Here is a 20,276-nt window from a genome sequence, read left to right on the forward strand (position 1 = left end):
ATTGAACAAACCAGTCAATGTTTGTGCTAACATAATGCCTAAACATTTAACTTCCTACTTACAGTCAGATTGACACGTCTCGCAAAATCTACCTATCACCCTCAGAGGCAGGAGAGAGCCTCCTGGACAGAAGCATCATCTTCCTCATCCTCCTGTGGAGGGTGAGACAACCACTCTCTTTTAATCTACAATGGTGCAATTAAAGTAACTCTCCTGAGGAGCAGATAGCAAAGACTAGAATTCCAGCCCCCTTTTTAACTCAGTGAAGAGACTTCCTGTCAGGCAGGGCCAATTGTACAACATATTGGGATGGTATAAGTAGTAGCATTTCTGCAATAAATTAGAATATGCTTTCCAATGACGCTCGTTGGTCAGATTAGTAGCACCTTTTGAAAATATCAACCTTCAAGCAAATATTAAACTTTATTGAAAATGTTTTTTTTTATTATTGATTTGATGTAATATTCTAATCTTAAATGTTGTGTTTTCATTTGCCGTTAGCAGAAAATCTTTAGAATTAACATTAATGAAGGCTTTTAAACATCTCTCTGTGCAATTAATCTATATAATGTGTTTGAGTTAGTGATGGGGTTGCTAAAATAAATTGACTTTCAAAAATATTCTAATTTTTGATTTGGGTATGTTTGTAGGATGTATTATGACAAAGTTGCTATCTGGAGTTTTTAATGTTACTGTGCATCATTTATTTCTTGTACAAGGGATTGGATTTATTATGGGAAATTATGTTGCTGGAAACAAAATTGCCAACCCCTCCAGTGGTAGATTACCCTGATTGTTCTAAGGAAGATGAGATGCTGAAACCCCTTACTGGTTTTCTTTACAGATTTGACCCACATGCAGAATGACAGTCAGGAGGCAGGAGAACAGTGTATTTTGACAGGAAGTGGATATGGACCTGGAGCAGGATGCACCAAAGTCTATGGGGAGGAAGATCAGGTAAGTTACTCTGGTCTGATGTAGATTATTGGAGAATTAATTTAAGTTCTTGCTTACAGATGATGAGAACGTGGTGGGCCGAGGGAGAACGATGCGGAGCCTGGCGGATTAGTTGCTGCTGAGTCAGGGTATTAATCCAAGGTAAGAGGAGAGCTCTCTGTTGAAGATTCAGGTTAGCACTAGGAAGTTGGATTCTCACACAACAGTTCAAAGAAATAATGATCACCTGGAGAAGTTTCTTGAGACTCGATGCAGTGTTAAAGGTGGAGGGTGAGCAGTGTGAGCTTACCTGAGATTGTAGGAGTCGAAGGGCTTGGGCTGTCTGCTGGAACTTGATCCAAAACAGTTCTTGAAGGCTTGATGTCTTGACTTTGGCAGGAGGCGGACTGAAGCTTGAAGCCAGCACTAAACTGACACAGGAGCTTGGAGCCAGGACTAGGAAGTCACCTGAGAAGGAGCACAGGAAGAGGTAAGACAAACTGGAATCAAAAACTAGAGACAAGCAAGGATTCTGGCCAGGAGAAGTTACCACAAAGGCTAACAGTCAGGCACTGGAGTGCAGACAGCCCTGCCTTCTTATACTCCTCCAAGAGAATGTAGATTGGCAGCACCTGTTCATCTCAGCACCTGTTATTCACAGAATCAGAGGCTCTGGCGGCATCTAGTAGCAGGCAGAAAACACACTAAAATCCCAGACTCCGACACAGACCTTCTACCGTTCTCACCACACTTACAAATGTACACTTACAGGTGACAAACTTGCACTCACACACACCTACTCGACAAAAGCACACCTATTTCAACACGTATGCTCAAACAAACACCTACATGCACACACACACACAAACACACACCTGTGCAACAACGCACAATCCTTAAATGGTTGAAGGTTATCCAAACATAGCTTACCATAACATCAATGTGGCCTGCCTACTTTGATGCTGGATTAAGTCCAGAAATAATAAAATAAATCATGCAATTAGGATACTGTCTTGAGATATCTTTTTTGTAGAGCATAGCTGGCCTGGCACATGTAGGCAGCCATCATCTATATGGAATGCCTGAAACACCACAATAGGACACAAAAAAGAAAAAAAAAAAACACTCAATGCATTAAATTGTTGAAGTTTTCGCATTAGATAAACTAGGCCGGATTAAGTTCTGTCTATTTTTTGCAAGATTGCAAATTAGGGTAAAATGTGCTTAACCTGTGGAGAAATGCACGTGAATAAAGAAGTAAATCTTTTAAAATGAAAAGTTTCCTTGCTATAAGCCCAAAAGCCCAGTAGACTGCAAAAATGACTATAATTTGCATTAGACTTTGTACATACTTTGCAGTTATTACCCTGGCACAGTATCATCAATGTATTAATGCATACCTATTAGCTGAGACATACAGTTTTGGATAGATGTTCATCCAAAACCACTTAAAACAACTGAAAAAGATAGTTTGCATTTCATACGATCAATAGTTCCTCATAAAATTCAGAATAAAGGACAAAGAATATTCCAAATTGGTTTTTACATAAAAACTGATACCGTTTTACATATTTTTCTGAAAAACTAACTTCATGACTGACGAAAGCATTACCTTTGTCATTTTTTTCCCACCTTACAACTGCTGAAAGTAGGCAAAAATTGAACGAGAGGCCTACTGAACAAACCAGTCACTGTTTGTGCTGACATAATGCCTAAACATTTAACCTCTTACTTACAGTCAGATTTATACCTCTCGCAAAATCTACCTATCAGAGGCAGGAGAGAGCCTCCTGGACAGACGTGTCATCTGCCTCATCCTCCTGAAGAGGACAAATACCTCTAAACAGTTTAATGCCTTTATTATTTATTCAATTTTGAATGTTTATGATGTACAACTTTGTGGACCAGTATTGACTGATCCCTCCAACAGTCACCAGGTGAAACTCACTGCTGCAGCATTTTTATTTCAAGCTTTATCATTTCAACTGCATTTCTCTGCACCTGCTTCTGCCTTACAGCAAATACCTTTTAATTATACATTTGTAAAGAGTTCACATCCAGCCCGGGGCATGTACTTGTGACATACCATACCTTTCCAGATGCCATGTCCTCCAGTCAGGTGACTTTACAATCCAGTCCCCCTCCTCTCTCCAATGAGGATACATCCAGTGACCAAACTCCAAGTAGGTACATCTACAACTGGGCTGGAGCTCAGAGGGGGTTAAGAGATTTGGGTAATGCCCAGTTGGAGTTTAGTAAGACTGGGGGGTTTTGGTGCTGGGTGCACCTGCCAGTTCCATGGAAACGCTTACAGTTTTGGATAGATGTTCATCCAAAACTACTTATAACAACTGAAAAAAGCTAGATTGCATTTCATACAATCAATAGTTCCTCACAAAATTCAGAATAAAGAACAAAGAATGTTCCAAATTGGTTTTGGACAAACTGATACATAGTCTGGTGCAGCCTACCAATGAGATCTATCAGTGTGCCTAAAACACTCTTTCTCACTTTGCCTGCCCAGAGATATGTCAAACATCACTATAGAAAGAAACAAATCCTACATGGTCCTGCAACTCAAGAAATCACAAATAAAAATTTCTTAAAATTAAGAAAATATAGGTATTACTTAGTTTAACATGTTAATGTCATTTTGCAATTTCTGCTGGTAAAAAAACAACTAGAACTAATGTGGACCCCGATTATTCACTTAACAACAGAGTTACTAGATTTTCTTAGCCCTGTACACTTACCGAAGGTGACCTGCTTTGCAGGAGGTGTGAGGAAAAAGGTTAATCTATGGTTCAGGTATTGGTAGGGGTAAAGACGGTGTGGGGTTGGTGCCCACCGGGGGTGTGTGAGATGAAGGGTGGGGTAGGCCGACTCTGTTCCTGAGGCGTCTTCATGATGTGGTGTTTGTCTCACTGGCTGCAGTCAGATGAAGGCTTTCTTGGCTGTCTGGTGGTTGTTGTTGGTGTCCTCCTTTTAGATTTCTGGGGGCTGGGTGGATGGGGCTTTGGTCTGAGGTTGGCCTAGGTGTTGTGCTGTAGCCTGGTTTGATGGCATGGATGGTTTAGTAGATCCATTGTTCCCAGAGTTTTGTTCCTAGTGGAGAGACAATCTGACTAAGAGGGGTTGATTTGGAGGTTGCGTCAGCTATAGCTGGGTGGCAATTTGCAGCCTACAGGATAGTGGTGGATCTTTCTTTTGCCCTGGTGGTGAGATTAGCTTATTGTGGGCTTAGTTTTGGAGTAGTCATAGTTGAGGTTCTTGGGACGAGTCAATGAGGGTCTGCTAAGTCTTTGACCACTTCTGCCAATAGGCTTTGGATTAGTGTTTTCCAACGCTGCAGTTTTTTGCAACCATATTTTTGACAAGAAACTTCCTTTAGAAGGCTGTGGCTCTTTCCATAAGTTTACAAGACATAACTTTTTTTAGATTGTGAAGGCTCTTTCTGTTATGCTGAAATAACAGGTCCTTGTATCTACGATATCATTTTACCACACTGTAGCTGGAGTTTCAGCTTCCAGGAACATTGTGTATGAGATGGTGTTTTGCAAAGTGGAGACCTATGAACCACACAGTGAGAACCCAGACAGTCTGAACCCCTTTAAAAAGGATTAAAAAGCTGCTGCAACTTATTAAGAATGTAAATAGTCATTGCGGCGTTTTTACGAGGTCATTTAAGGTGCAAAGGGCTCTTTATGAAGTACGACAGAGCAAGAGTTTTCATCCACAAAGAGTCCAAAGTTATGTTGTGGTGGTTTATATCATGTCTGGGGTAAGAATGGTGGAGTGTGGTGGCAGTAGAGGCAGTATAACTCTACTCTTCTGTGTAGCTGAGTGTTCTTATAATGCTGCTCATAAGATAATTTAAAGCAAGTCTAGCCACAACAGCTTCATTAAAACGAATCCTATCAGCTTGAAATTACACATCTTTCTTTAGAAATTTTATTAAAAACCATTTACAAAATCACTGCAACTGCAACTCCTGGGGTTCCTCGATGCAAGGAGCTAATTGTTCTCATAAATGATGATTGAAGCAAGATAAAACTTGCCATTAGTTTAAAATTTTAGCCTCATCTTTATCATGGAAGCCTCAACCATTTATTAAGCCACAATGTCCACCAGTAGGTGCTACAAACAGCAATCTTATTTCTCATTGATGGGTTTACTGTGCTGTAAGAAACTTCACTCATTAGGTGTTGTAATACTTTTGATACACCTTGACTGACTCTGAACATTGGTTCTGATTCTGTTCAGGGTGTCTCTAAGATTCAACCATCTCGTAGCTGGAGTTCCTGGGTGTTGGCATGTTTTAACGGTGACACCCTGGTCAGTGACGAGTACTCAGCATAAACAAGTCATGAATACCAGATTAATATCAGCTTTGTGTTGATGGGGAACTTGTTATAAAGCATGGTGTGAATCATATACATACTAGGACATAGATACACGGTATTCAATATTGGGTTTAAGGAAGTTCAGTTAAAACATTAAGATATAAACAAGAGAATCTCCCTCAGGCTCAGAAGAGCAAATTATGTGACCCACAGTTTGTTGTTCAGTAGCATTTCAGTCCCACCCTGAACTGCTTGAACCTCAGAATGGTATTTAAATAATAGCTCCATGACAGTCCAGATGAACCTGTTTTGTAAACTCAGACACCTGCTGAGCTGATTACATCTACAGAATTAAACAATGTTTGATTACAGCTTGAAGGAGAGCTCAGTGAGCTTTGGACAGATGCTAACTAACATTCAGGACAACTAAAACAGAGAAATTATAGATATTTATTTGTTCTGCACCAATCACAGCTTTACTTCTGTTCATTAATGTCATCATCAACATCATCCACTGGCAGCCAAACAAGACTACCTGTAATCTGGAATTTATAGTCAGATTATCTGTTTTTAGTGATAAATGTTGTGACTCATCATTTCAGGCCAGATGCTCAGAGATCCGGCGGTGGAGGTTGGAAGAACAGAAAGGTTCTAGATTTAGATTTCACTCATTTCATTTGAATAATATTTAGTTCATAGAAATGTTGGTAAATCATTGGAGCCTCTCCCAGTCGTTAGGTGGAAAAGTTCAACATCTAAATTCTTGTTTGGAGCATTTAGGGTTCTGTTGGTTTCTGAACCAACCCACAGAAACACAGGTACCAGACATGCAGAACAAAGGGATCTTCAGTGTAAACTCACTATTATTTGATATTGTATCTTAATATTTACACATAAATACCTTTGGAAAATATACACATTAATGTCCATTTGCTTGCATTTGTTATTTATTCTATTTTTGATGTTAATGTTAAATAGTTCTGCTCAACTAAATCCATCCAAGCCCTCAGACCGTCTCTGGTTTACTCACATTCCTCTGCAGATGCTTTTGCCAACAGCAGATATTTTACATACATACCTTTGAACTTAGGACGTTTTCAGCCTGGGGCATGTACCTGTGACATACCGAACCTGTCCCAGGTGTCCTTTCTTCCAATCAGGAGGCTTGACCATCAACTCCTCCTCTTCTCTGAGGAGAGGATAAACTGAGATAACGAACAGATCAGAGTCCACCAGACTGAGACGTCAACTTCAGAGTCATCAGAGAGCCTCCTGGACAGCAGCCTTCATCCTCCTCATCCTCCTGCAGAGGGTAAGACCAGCTGATCATTCTTCTTCTGCCCTCCTGTATTGTTGCTGTTCATTCTCAGGATCAGTCAATGACTTTGACTCCAACACAATAAGAGACGTTGGGATTTTATGACACATTTCTACATATTTCTGTGTCTGTGAGCTCTTTAATGTTTTCATCCTGTTCCTTTAAGAGTTAATCTGCCTGAGAGAAATTAAACTCTGCCTCATAGGAATTCATAAACACTTGAAATAATAAAAATATTCAGGTTTAAACTATAACTCTGCAAAAATGACTGATTTGTTTTTGCTGGGATGTTCTGATCCACTTGTCTGTCTTCCAGCTCTCTGTCAGCTGATTGGTCACCTCCAACATGCTCCGCCTCCTCCTTCTCCTCTCTGTTGCCATAGCCCTGTCAGGTGAGCTCCTTCAGTAGATAACCTGAGCTTCATCTGAGTCTGTAGACCAGCTGGATGTGATGATGCAGGAACGGAGCTTTCAGTGTCAGACAGGAGGAGGTTTTGCTGCCATCTTTGTATCTAAACAGACCCTCTGATGCTGTCCTGGAACCAGAGGACAGCTGCTGTTTTATTCTTCAACACGTGCAGATTGTCTTGTTGCTGACACACTCTAGTTCACACCTCTCATGCGTCTCCATGTTCTCAGGTGCTGATGAACAGATAACTACTAACTCAGAACTCGACATCAGCTCGTGTCCCATCACATATTTTGGACAGAAGTATGAACGAGTCTATGTGAGTAGATGAGGCCGGATGAATCTCTTCTTCTCTGTCTGTTGTCTTCATTATTGCTGAGTCAGCATGTTTGTTAGAGCTGCTGTTTGCAGTCTGAAGACACATCAGCGGCTAATAAGACTGAGACTACCTGCAGTCTACAGTCTGAGGTTCATCGTGCAGCAGAAACCCTCAGATCACTGGTTCATGCTGGACTCCAGACTGTCAGAGTCACTTTATCACATCAAGACTGAAGGAAACATTTAAACTTGTTTATCTGTATTTAGACAAACTAAAGGTTTTAAAACAACCAAGTTAAGAAATAAATAGCAAACTGACATCACTTCAGGTCTGATTCTTGTGTTTAAATGTTGGTTTCCTCTGCAGCTCCAGAGCTCTGAGTCAAACTTCTGCAGCTCTGCCAACATCAGCGAAGGAGTCTGTTGGTCTGCTTTTATTTTGAAGCAAACAGTGAACTAGGATTTAGTTTAACAGAAGCAAACAACAGGCGAACGAAGGATTTCTGCTCACCTGTGACTTAAAGAAGATTAAGACCTGGCAGCAAGATTCAAATAGAAACTGATGTGTGGAGAAGAGTTTTAAATCATAACTTATTTGTTCATTTAATAGAAATATTTGACTTTCAGACACACTTTTCTCCAGTCGCTCTCAGACTTCCTGCTCTGTTAGATCTTTGTAGGACAGTTTTTCGTTGACTTGTCGTGTTTCTGTGTTTTTCAGGTGAACGTCACCAGTGAGAACGTTGTGATCTGTTTCAATGGCTATTATGACCCTCAGAACAAAGGAGACTGTTTGGTGCGACCTGGAGCAGTTCGGATTAATTTTTTCAATTATGAAAGAGATTCTAAGTTTGAAAAGTTTTTCAGACAGAATCTGCCATCCATTTCCAACGCTTTGGAATGTATCTTTGTGTTTTCCGATTACTCAGTGAGTTCAGTTCAGTGTGGAGCAACATCTTAAATTTAAAGAAATGCATAAGTGTCTCAGAAGTGTTTACCTTAAATTTGTATTCATTATTTATGTTTCATCATTAATATGTAATTTCACATAAAGAAATAAAGAGTTAACCATGCTGATTTTGTTGTTTTCACAGGTGGATTTTTGGATAGCAAACTTCGGGTCACAAGCAGCTTTACTTGTAGTATTTGGTAGTGAGGGTACAGTGGTGAGTCAGCCTGTTTTCTGTAAATATAAAATCAGTCACAGCTGATAATGCATCATATTTTGTAAAACCATAAAGTGTTACTGAAAAATGTTCTCCAACTGATTTTTGTGGTGATCAGGACCTTTTTATGAAAAACAGTTTCCATCATATTCTGTCCTTGTTCCGTCTCTGTGGTTCTAACTGCTCGTTGGTTTGTAGCTCACAGATGTTCTGGTGGATGGTAACAAGGTCAACACGGTGAATGTTACAAACACTGCACGTATCTTCAAATTTTATGGATCTGCAGACCTGAGCGGCTGCAGACATTCAGGTCAGTGAGCCTCTGAATCCAAACATGAACTTTCTAAATCTGTGAAACTGTCAAATAAAAAAATTCTGTTTCTATTCAGAGAAACTAAATAATTCAGAAATCTGTGAGTTTTTCAGCTCTGGATCTTCCTTCATTTCTCAGGGGTTCTGCTCAGGCCTGGTGAGGTGAGTTCTGATCCTGAAACCTGTTTCAGTCTCAACTGTTCTCAGACTGCAGTCCTCCAGACCTCCACCTGTGGGCCTCTGGAGCGTTGTCAAGGCAACGGCATGTAAATATGTTCACTTTAAATTTGAAATAGAGCAGTTATCAAAATGAGAAATAGAAATGTATTTTAAAACTTTATTAATAGGGCTGCATGGTGGTGCAGTTGGTAGCACTGTTGCCTTGCAGCAAGAAGGTCCTGGGTTCAATTCCTGTCCAGGGGTCTTTCTGCATGGAGTTTGCATGTTCTCCCCGTGCATGCGTGGGTTCTCACCAGGTACTCCAGCTTCCTCCCACAGTCCAAAGACATGCCTTTTAGGTTAATTGGTCACTCTAAATTGCCCTTAGGTGTATGAATGAGTGTGTGCATGGTAGTTTGTGTGTTGCCCTGCAATGGACTGGCAACCTATCCAGGGTGTACCCTGCCTCTTGCCCATAGACTGCTGGAAATAGCTCCCCCCATCACCCACTATGGAATAAGCGGTAGAAAATGACTGACTGACTTTATTAATAAACGATTGTTTTACTGGAGCTGTCATTTTTAATAGATAGCTTTTATTGTGAAGGAAGAGAAGGAAGTGTTACAAAAAAACTTTATTTTGAAGGACCAACAGGACATTTTACAGAAAGCTTTTATTGTGAAGGAGCAGTGGAATGTTTTATAGAGACCATTTATTTTGATAAAACAAAAAAAAGTGTTACAGGGAGCTTTTATTTTGAAGCACCAGCAGGAAGTGGACCCAGATCAGATGCAGCAGTGATGGAGCACAGAGATCAGTAAACATCAGGCTGATATCAGTCAGGTGGTTTACAGCTGAGTTCTTCACATCAACCAGACATCAGTAACATACTGACTACTTCCTGCTGCCACACCAGGTTCACATCATGAAGCTGCTGGCTGTGTGGTCAGTGGGGCTTCCTCTAGCGCCACCATCAGGTCCACAGTTTAGGTTTTCAGTCAGGAACCTGGAACAGTAGAGCCCCCCCTGGTGGCTGTGGACCTCAGCAGCAGCTCATGATGTTAGTTTCTGTCTCCATCAGCTGCTCCTCTGACTCCTTGTTGGACACCATCTGCACTGTGACGGGTCCCGCTGTCATCGACTTCCACGGCCAGCAGAACTCTGTGAAGGATCGGTGTTCGTACTCTCTGCTGAGGATCCCATCAGTCCCAGACTTCCAGGTTCTGGCCAACTTCCAGGAGCGGCACCGTAAAGATGTGAGCTTTCTGGACAGCGTGACGCTGCGACTGAACGGGTCGGGCGTTCACATTTACCTGAAACAAGGAGGCAGAGTTCTGGTGAGTCGCCTGCAAACACAGTCCATGAGATCCAGCAGGGCCGTAATCAGGATTCTGAGATATTGGGGGGTTCAGCCCAGAAATCTTTGGATTTTATGAAACAGCTGCATCTTGTTGTGCTGTTATAATAAATATGATCAATCGGATACATTTAATTGAAATAAAATGGTAAAACTAATTGTTCACAACAGCAATAAAACATTAGCAATGAATTTATGTTTAGACTCTGAGGTTTAAATCACATTATTTTAAATTTCTCGATAAAAATTCAAATTTTTCCTTTTTCTGTCTCAGAGTTTCTGCTCCTTCTGGTTTCTTATCTCCTAAACCCAAACGAACAGAAACAGTTTTAGGTTTTAATCTGGTCTGAGTATCTGGTTTGGTCCTAAATACACTTTATAACTGAAATTGTTTTCTATGTGTTTCTTTAGCTGAAAACAAGAAATTTAAGATAAAATGTTTGTTAAACTGCTTGAGTTTGTTCAGCTTTGGACCCGGTGTACAGCTGCAAGTCAGTAAATCAGAATATTATGAAAAAGTGAATATTTTTCAATCATTCTGTTCTTCTAATGGCTTTTAGATGAACCTGGATGACATGATCTTGGGTTTTCCTGTTTTTAAATTAATATTTTCTGTTAGATAGTTTAAGATTAATTCATTTAGGGTTTTTACTACAACGAAAACATATTTTTCTTGAGTTTTTAAAACTTTCTTTATTGTACAGAACCACTTCAGAACCACTGAGTCAAAGGGTAACTGTAGTTTGAATCTAATCTCTTCACTGCTGCACCAGCAGGGGGCGACACCTTCTCACCAGCAGCTCCTTTTCTCAGATGGATCAGCTGCCTCTGAGTTCTAACAGTCCACTCTGTCTCTCTGTGACCCAGCTGGACGACTCGGCGCTGACCCTCAACAGCTCGGTTCAGACGGTTCGTGGTGTGAAGCTCTCTAAGGACCAAACTGGAGTCACTGCTAAGGTGTCGCTGTCCAACTTCAAGGCTTCTGTCTTCTTTGACGGCTCCACCGCACAGATCCACTTGGAAGGTAGAGAACATCGGATGAGTTTGGGTCATGATGAATGTAAACTCTGCTGTCCTTCATCAGCTGCTGTGTTCATCCAGTTTGAACGTTGACCCTGATTTGTCTCTCATTGTGTCCTGAACCTGTCCAGGACCTGCAGGACAGTCTCTGCAGGGTCTGTGTGGAAACTCCAGCAGGTCTCTGAGTAAAGAGAGGGTCTCTGAGGACAGCTCCACCAGGTAAGACCTCCTCACTGACAGCTGCTGCTGGATGAATGGACTCCAGGTCTACTCAGGAACCAGTCCTGACCTTGTTGTGTGTCGCCCCCTAGCTGTGAGATGCAGTACATGGACAGTAATGACACGATGATCAACTGCACCAAGATGACTGAACGGTGAGCAGATTGATCCAGAAACATCTGAGTGTTTCACTCTGATCTCTGTGGGAAACTACATTACCTCACATGTTTAATGACTTCAGCTCTAAGAGATAAATCAATTTATGGATCATTTATCATCTCCATGTTGTTTCTTTCTGCATGTGGAGCAGCTGTAACCTCGTGAAGGAGGCGCCCTTCTCCTCCTGTGACATCGACCCAGAGCCCTACATCAGCGCCTGCATAGACACCTTGTGCAGCTACTCTGATCTGGACCACCTCAGGTGTCAGTTCTTGGAGGCCTACGCCAGAGCCTGCAGCCTGAAGAGAGACACCACACTGGAGGACTGGAGGTCCAAGGCTGACTGCTGTAAGATCTGCTTCCTCCATCTGTTCTAAAGAAATCTGCTGCTGGTTTTCAGAATAATATATCAGTGTTGCTCTGCAGCGCCCCCTGGGGCCTTCTGCCAGGACAGGACCTGCAGCGATCATGAGTTCTGTGGAGAGAAGACTGCTGGTGGAGAAACTCGCTGCTTCTGTCGGGCCATTTTTGCCTCCAAGTACAGAAAGATCAACTCTTTGGGTACGACAGCTGTGACAACATGAGAGCAGGTCTGAATGGTTGGAGGAAACCTTCTAACTGTGATTTTCCTCACCAACACTGTAACCTTCAGGTGATCCACCGGTCTGCAGTGAGAACTCTGCTTCTCTCAGTCTGGTCGGGTGTCTCCTGGAGGACAAAGGCATCGACTACTCTGTCTTACAGCTCAAAGAACCGACCTGCAGAGGTCAGCTTGACAAGCAGACCCACATGGTGACTTTCAGCTTCAACAGCGCCAACCTCTGTGGGACGGAGATCACGGTGGGTTCTCTCCTCCAGATTATTATATTGTAAAAATCAACCAGATCTCCAACAGTTGGCTGTTGGAGATCTGGTTGACTAACAGATATTCTGGTTTAGTTTAAGTAAAAACTCAAAGTCCAAACAGCTTCTTGCTTCACTCTGCAGAACAACAACAGCCAAGTCATCTACAAAAACACCATCATGTCCGAGAACCTCTCTTCTGGTGGCATTACCCACCAAGACCAGGTGTACATCGACTTCTCCTGCATTCAGACTCAGCCGGACATGCAGACCGTGGTCTTCAGAATGAAGTCCAGGTGTGTGTGATGCCTGTTCACATCTCTTTAAGGATTAATTTAGTTTATTTCAATCTATAGAAAACTGAATCATAATTAAGTTCAAGAACCTGCTTTGAGTTCACTTTATTAGATTCAGATTCAGAGAGGAAAGCTACACTATCTCCTTCAACAGTACAGCTCAGCATCATCTGCATATAGAGTCATGAGAAAAACTAAGTACACCCTAGCTGCTTTTGTAGAATTTAACAGGCTAAGCAGCAGTCAGCTGTTGTTAATAGAGTTTGTTTGGTTAAATAATCATCTTTAGCATAACCGCCTCTTTAAAAGTAGGAATGTTAGCGGTTTTCCACATATAGAGGATCATACAGACGTGTGTTAACACAATGCTCATCAAGAAAAATCTCAGCAACAATTCAAGAAAATGCTGCTGCTGCCAATTAATCTGGGAAAGACCCAAAATCCAGACTATTTCAAGTTTATCAATGAACAGTAAGAATGTTTTTTCAGAGCTGGAAAATATTTAAATCAGCTTTCAATCTTACCAGGATTCGGCATCCCGGTAAATTCACGCAAAGGTTAGAGCGTCCAAAGCTCAGAGAATTGACATAACTTCATCTCCGTATGATTTCCTTCAGGTCTCATTTAACACGTTAAATGTTAAAGTTCATGACAGGATATTTGAGAAATGGATGAAGAAGTCTGGCTTGTTTCGGACGACTGCCAAGAGAGATCTTCTTAGGTTTGCAAAGTTTTGTCTGAAAGAATCACTTTGGGACCAAAGTAGAGATGTTTGGCCATAACGCAGCGGACACCAACTAAAGCATGTCAGCACAGACAGCTCATACCAGCTGTCAAGCATGGAGGTGGAGGGCTGATGGTGAGGGCTTCTTTTGCTGTCAGAGGACCTGGGCACCTTGCAGTCGTCGAGTGGACCTTGAAGTCCTTTCTGTACCAAAGTATTCTAGAGTCAAATGTGAGGCTATATATCAGACAGATGGATCCATATAGAACTGGCTCATCAGCAGGGCAATGATCTCAAAAATTAGTACACCCCATTAAATCTTCACTTCTTTCCAAACAAATATTCACATATTGATGTCTAATCCTTGGTTTATGTATGGAAAACCGTTTTTTTTTACTCTTAAATGACAGAACAAAAGCCATATATAACTCCTAAAATAAATTATATCAACAAAAATGTGGTTTTTAGCTGAGAAAAAGTTGGGACACCTTGCCCCCTAATAACTGGTGTTAGCCCACCCCCACCTTTGACTGAAATAACATCAGTGAGAAACTTTTTGTAGCCATTTACCATCTCTTACATCAGTCCTAGAAAACTTTGCCCTCGCCTCACTTTAAGCTGTGAGATTTTTCAGGGGTTTCTTGCATGTTCTGCCCATTTTCAAGTCATTTCACAGCATCTTAAAGATATCAAGATCTGGACTTTGACGTTGCACTAGGACTTTCTGTGGTGTGTTTTGGGTCATTGTCATGTTTCAGGATCACAGTTCTGTTTCAGCTTCAGGTTTTTTAACAGATGATTTCACATTTCCATTTGAACTCCTTCTGATACATGGTAGAAGTCATGTTGGATTCTGTTATAGTGAGCTGGCCAGGTCCTGCTGCAGTGCTGCAGAGCATTCCCAAACCATTGGCAGTATAACCTTCCTGTCTTAAAGTCCGTATGAGGTTCTTTTTCATACTTATGAGCCTTCCATTAAAGTTTCAGATTCCGACTGCTGATAAAATTAGTAGTTGCCACTACATAACATGCATGTCTGACCATCAAAATGTTGGTTGGAGTGAAACAACAAAAACAACCGAGCTGTGTGTGTCCTCTGCAGTTCCGTGGTTCAGGTCATCTCATCCGGACCTTGGAAGTGCTCTCTGACCATGAAGGCCTACACTGACCCCGGCCGAACACAAGCTGTGTATTCAAACACCGAAGTGCTGCTGAACCAGAAGATCTGGGTGGAGCTGGACACTGATGGCCTGGATGAAAAACTGGTTGCCTTGGTGACCGACTCCTGCTGGGCAACAGACCAAGCCTCCCCCACTGGGGGTCGCAAATATTACCTGATCAAGAATGGGTGAGACTGCTGCCTGAGATTCAGTCATGATAACCTTTCTAACCTCTCTGGTCTGACCATCGAACTAAGTTTGTTTTCATGTTTGTGAGCAGCTGTCCAAACTCTGAAGACCAGACGGTGAGAGTGGAGGGAAATGGAGAGGGAACCTCCAACTACTTCTCCTTCAACATGTTCCAGTTCACTGGGAGCTCTGCTGATCTCTACCTGCACTGTAAACTGCAGCTGTGTGACAAACAGGAGAACAGTTGTGTCAAGGTGCACCTTCTATAAATCTTACCAGCTTAACCTGAGGATGCTTGATTCTGCTGCATCATTAAAGACAGGGTTTACAGTCATTATGACCATTTCTACTGGTTTTATCTTATTTCTTTAACAAAGGTATACAGTTACAAACACAAGTCATAAAACTGAAGGCCTCTGACACATCAGTGCACATGTTTGCTTTCAGCAGCTTCAGGTCTCTAAAATGTGGACTTCATTATCTGTCTACCCTTAACTTCTAGAACTGTGATGGAGCTCGGAAGCGCAGATTTGCCAGGTCCAATTATGAAGGAGCTGCCTTCATCAGCATGGCTTGGACTACTTAGGTAAGACTCAGCTCTGTTGTGGTAAATTAGTATTATTTTGAAATCAGAAAATCAGGAAAAAACCTTTATTGCCAAGTAATGTTTCACATGTACGAGGAATTTACTTTGGTGGTGAGGAGCTACACATAGACAAACATACAGCTGACATAAATACATTTGGAAATATGTAGTTAAAAACAAAAACAAGTTGTGTTGGAATGTTATGAGAAATAGATATAATTGCAATATTCGAATATTGTAATTAAATATTCCGATTAATGCTTGCATATTTTTATGCACCCATCTATTCATCTTTTAGCGTTTATCTTAGATGGGACAAAGGAGCAATAGTTTTAACAAAAATCTACAGATCTTGTTCCCTCCAGCTACCTCCAGCTCACTAGGCTGGAGCTCCAAGTTGGTCCCATGAGCCCTGGTTCTATCCCATGGCCTCCTCCCATTGGGACCAGTTCACCAGTTCTTTGAACCATTACAGTTGGGCCCATTTAATGTGGATAATTAACGACAGCAAATTTTGATTTGCTGTTTTATGTGGAGGCAGAGAACTGATGTTAGATTGACTAAATAAATCAATTACCTACATTAAATTTAATATCCAAAACTACACTCTGATTTGATAATAAGTGAAGGAAATCCTGCTTTTATCTTTATGATACAATGTCACACCTGGTTCCAGGTAGCCAGACAGTCAGAACTTAGCTACACCCTCAATGTCAGATGATGAGCAGATCAGATGAACAGGTTGGAGGTGAAAGAAAGCCAAATGGATTTCACAGAGAAGAAGGAGGAGGACATGAGGAGAAAATGGTCAAAGTCTGGTCCTGTTGTCTTCTCAGGTGGCTTCCACAGTGACTGGCTGAAAGGCTGCAAACCTCCATGATGATCCCAGTCTTTGGACCAGTTCTGACCCAGAGCCTGGATGTTATGAGGACATCTCTGACACATAATGGGTCTACAGCTGATACTCTCTTTGATTTTATTTGAATCTGGTGAAGGGAAATGAGTGGGTTACAAGTGATGTTTATTATAACCAGATGAAAACGTCTAAGAAACATTCAAATAATCAGATTTTATGCTTAGAGTCTCTGTATCCTCCTGCATCCTGAAGGCCATATGTTGGATTAGAGTTGGTACAAACCAGTTGACCTTCTGTCTTCAAGAAGTGTCTGGACACAGGATACAGATGTCTAAGAGCAGTGAGGCCTTCAAGCAAAGAAGCTTTTTAATTAGATGTGAAACTATCCCATGATGCACAGAAGAAAACAAGGAGCAGAAATGAGGCTGCAGTGACTGACAGATACAATCTGAAGACATAATGGGCTTTAATGGTTCAAATGATAAATGTTTAAATAAGTTGAATAATCAGAGGGAGGAATTTGTTTTAATCTGCATTTTTAACAATAATAAGTAGATTTTTCAGGGATTTGTAGCTTCTACAAGAAATCATCAGTAATCTAAACATAAAGAAATTACATGAAACCGCATGTTTTCAGCGTCTCTGAAGATCAGATTTGGATCAAAGTTCAGCAGGTTAATAACAAGCTTATAAAACTGAGACGATGATGAAAAAGCCTAGATGCAGTCAGTTTGAGAGAAACTTCAGTTTTGGAGGAAGAACCACCACAGGAGGACAGTAGAGCATACTGATGGTTAAAAGGTCACATTTAACAGCAGAAAGTCTGCAGACATCCAGATTTTCTTGATGCTCTTTAAATCCTCTGCAACTAAAACTATGGTTTCATATACGTTCATGTTTTTCTTCTTCTGAAGCTGGTATCTGTCAGTGTGTTTTCGGTTCTGTATTTGTTTATGTTTAAATCAGATGTTTTTGATGTCTTTGAGTTCCTGCTTCTGGTATTTTATTTCCTAGGTTCTGTTCTGATTGACTGTGTGGTTTTATTGTAATTTTTAGATCTGTTGTTCTCCCCGTGTTCTTGTTCCCTGGGTGTGTTTTTCAGTTTGTTTCTTCATCTTGCTCCTCCATGTCCTCATTTGTCTCTGTATGCTTCACCTGCTCCCTCCCTCCCTGCGTCCCTGTCACACCTGTTCCCTGTTTCTGTGATTATCTGCCCTTTGTTTCCCCTCTCACATCTTCCTGTATATTAGTTGGTCTGTGTTCTTTGTTCCCCGCTGGTTCCTAGTTGCCTACCGATCTGCGTATCGGTGTATGAATGTGTGAGCGTTAGTGAGTGCGATTGGGTGAATGTGGCGCTAGTGTAAAACGCTTTGAGCGGTCTGTATGACTGGAAAAGCGCTATATAAATTCAGTCCATTTACCATTTAGTTTTAACTCACAAAGTTGAAATAAAGATTTTATTTTTTTTATTTTACCATGTCCTGTCCGGCAGAATATGGCTCAGAATTGTTGTCTGAGTGCCAAGAAATTGCCCAACAGATTTATTTTCACAAGCAGAGCATCAGAGCTAATGCTTTAAAGCTCTGCTTGATATTTATTGAAGAAACTTTATTATAAACTTCTTTGGGAATATTTCAATTGTTACGGACACGGAGACTGAAATGAAAAGGAAAAAAGAAGCTCAAAAAAGAGAGAGATGGGGAAAAAGGGGAGAAAAGGAGGAAAGAGTGGAGGAGAGAAAGAAGGATGAAGAGAATACAAGATTACACCCTGCTTGCTTATACACCTGCAGCTGTTTTTGTTTTTTGTTTTTGTTTTTTTAACAAAATAGTACACGGTAATTCTGAATGTAAAATGTACTTAGTGAGAGGTGCAGCCCAAAATAGAACATCTGTGTATCTGTCAACACCTGAAGCTTAACACCTGTGAGTATGGGTGTGGATGCGCTTTTGTATACAAGGTTTCTCCACAAAAATATGCAATAGCGAGTGTGAGGACCCACAGGCTTGCCCCATGGTCCCTGGACGGACAATGAGGAGCCACAGACATCTAAAGGCCCCCCAAAGCACAGGAACCCCAGGAGAACCACCGCCGGGACTACCGCAACCCCCCGAAAGAAGAGCAGTGGAGAGTCCCAGGGAAACCACCCAGCAGCGACAGTGCAGAAGCCCCAGGGGGCCCCAGTGACGAGTCCACAGGCCCCGCCGGCAGCTGTCCACGCCCGAGCAGATCCAGCCATGGACCCAGAGGCCCAAGACCCCGGGACACACCACCCCCCAAGCATGAGGCCCAACAGAGCCCAGGGGGCCAGGCTCCGACAAGCAGCCACCAGGAGTGAGCCAACACACACCAAAGCACCCGGCCCCGGACACCGAGAACCACAAGTACACCAGCGTGCAGAGACTCCAACCACCGGCAGGCGGTGTGGCGGGGAGGAAGCTTATCCAGGAGAGGGAGAAGTCCAAGACCCAACCTGTCGCAAAAAAAAAAAAAAAAACAGGCACACACAGTCACAATCACCCACTCCCACCCTCATGCATACACATAAAATCACTCACACCCAACGTAAGGATAAACAACAATGGACGTCATACACTCACTCACACTCCCCATGCATACTCTATACTCCCAGATCCAGGCGCCGGTACCCCATATTGGCAACCAGCCTCCGGACCCAGGAGGCGGTCCCCTTCCCTCCTGGGGCAGAGGCAGGCAGACAGCGCCGGTACTGCCCAGACCTGGGTGACCCCAGTGGATCCTCATCTACAACACAGTTTCCATCATATTCTGTCCTTGTTCCGTCTCTGTGGTTCTAACTGCTCGTTGGTTTGTAGCTCACAGATGCTCTGGTGGATGGTAACAAGGTCAAAACGGTGAACGTTACAAACACTGCAGGTATCTTCACATTTCATGGATTTGCAGACCTGAGCGGCTGCAGACATTCAGGTCGGTGAGCCTCTGAATCCAAACATGAACTTTCTAAATCTGCGAAACTGTCAAATAAAAAAATTCTGTTTCTATTCAGAGAAACTAAATAATTCAGAAATCTGTGAGTTTTTCAGCTCTGGATCTTCCTTCATTTCTCAGGGGTTCTGCTCAGGCCTGGTGAGGTGAGTTCTGATCCTGAAACCTGTTTCGGTCTCAACTGTTCTCAGAGTGCCGTCCTCCAGACCTCCACCTGTGGGCCTCTGGAGCGTTGTCAAGGCAACGGCATGTAAATATGTTCACTTTAAATTTGAAATAGAGCAGTTGTCAAAATGAGAAATAGAAATGTATTTTAAAACGTTATTAATAGGGCTGCATGGTGGCGCAAGAATCATTGATGTGGGACACATAGTTTTCCGGCAACACGCCCCGAAGCAACACAAAGTCAACACACCCTCTATAGGAAATCTATAGGGATTTCAGAAAAAAATCAGAGCAAAAAATCCTTAAAGTCACATGTTTTTCGAATCGCCGCCTCTCGTAAACTGTTCGAGGTAGAGACATGAGCCTTGTGCAGATTTGTCTTCAGACCTTGCTGGCGCTCACAATGAAGGAATTTTATTGATACCTTTTATCATTTTGTCATAAAAAAGGTTTGTTTAGGAGTACCAAATCTGTCCTTCCCAAAATCGCTAAAAATTGAAAAATTTCAAAATCATCCACTTTTCTACACTGTCACATCTCCTACACGGATTTATGTAGACACACGAAAATCTCCAGGATTGTTCATCGATCCCTGCTGATACCTACGGTCCAAACATTTTTTGGATACCTTATATCGTTTTCGCGTGAAGTAGGTTTGTTTGAGAGTGAAAAATTCACCTTCACTCGGGTTAAAAATGGTCAAAATGATCCACTTTTTCACAGGGTCACACCTCTCAGACAGATTTTTGTAGAAACTTGAGAAGCTCCATGATTGTT

General features: G+C 42.0%; 2 protein-coding genes and 1 long non-coding RNA gene across 4 annotated transcripts in view; 2 read left to right on the top strand and 1 right to left on the bottom strand.

Annotated features, from left to right (window-relative positions):
* Nucleotides 1-211: 211 nt before the first annotated feature.
* On the bottom strand, nucleotides 212-2,581 carry LOC124881336. Of its 2 annotated transcripts, XR_007041622.1 has the most exons (5): nucleotides 2,569-2,581; nucleotides 1,487-1,584; nucleotides 1,247-1,404; nucleotides 1,015-1,114; nucleotides 212-938 (listed from the first exon to the last, which is right to left on the bottom strand). It is a non-coding gene; the product is annotated as an uncharacterized LOC124881336 (long non-coding RNA). The 2 variants fall into 2 exon arrangements; XR_007041621.1 differs by lacking the exon at nucleotides 2,569-2,581 and having other exon boundaries at nucleotides 1,487-1,736.
* A 3,869-nt stretch (nucleotides 2,582-6,450) lies between these two features.
* LOC124881293 (alpha-tectorin-like) lies at nucleotides 6,451-17,355 on the top strand. The gene is made up of 19 exons (XM_047386839.1): nucleotides 6,451-6,591; nucleotides 6,914-6,989; nucleotides 7,237-7,325; nucleotides 8,046-8,252; nucleotides 8,419-8,490; nucleotides 8,689-8,800; nucleotides 8,942-9,068; nucleotides 10,043-10,298; nucleotides 11,186-11,342; nucleotides 11,470-11,557; nucleotides 11,650-11,712; nucleotides 11,868-12,064; nucleotides 12,143-12,277; nucleotides 12,369-12,556; nucleotides 12,704-12,855; nucleotides 14,682-14,927; nucleotides 15,020-15,182; nucleotides 15,431-15,514; nucleotides 16,351-17,355. The coding sequence occupies exons 2-18, from the start codon at nucleotides 6,944-6,946 to the stop codon at nucleotides 15,512-15,514; spliced, it is 2,382 nt and encodes a 793-aa protein (XP_047242795.1). The 5' UTR covers nucleotides 6,451-6,591; nucleotides 6,914-6,943; the 3' UTR covers nucleotides 16,351-17,355.
* Nucleotides 17,356-18,901: 1,546 nt separating this feature from the next.
* LOC124881298 (alpha-tectorin-like) overlaps nucleotides 18,902-20,276 on the top strand; it is a 64,761-nt gene continuing 63,386 nt past the window's right edge. Inside the window, exons 1-2 of the mRNA XM_047386843.1 lie at nucleotides 18,902-19,316; nucleotides 19,458-19,584. The gene's annotated coding sequence lies outside the window, so the exon portion shown is untranslated. The remainder of the gene's footprint in view (nucleotides 19,317-19,457; nucleotides 19,585-20,276) is intronic.

Source organism: Girardinichthys multiradiatus, chromosome 14 (genome assembly GCF_021462225.1).
Source record: "Girardinichthys multiradiatus isolate DD_20200921_A chromosome 14, DD_fGirMul_XY1, whole genome shotgun sequence".
Lineage (NCBI taxonomy): Eukaryota > Metazoa > Chordata > Actinopteri > Cyprinodontiformes > Goodeidae > Girardinichthys > Girardinichthys multiradiatus.

Bases quoted from the DNA above. Each gene is read 5' to 3' on its own strand.
- LOC124881293 (XM_047386839.1), top strand. From the start codon at position 6,944: ATGCTCCGCCTCCTCCTTCTCCTCTCTGTTGCCATAGCCCTGTCAG. The intron at 12,065-12,142 runs GTAAGATCTGCT...GTTGCTCTGCAG, and splicing joins GAGGTCCAAGGCTGACTGCT to CGCCCCCTGGGGCCTTCTGC. The intron at 12,557-12,703 runs GTGGGTTCTCTC...TTCACTCTGCAG, and splicing joins TCTGTGGGACGGAGATCACG to AACAACAACAGCCAAGTCAT.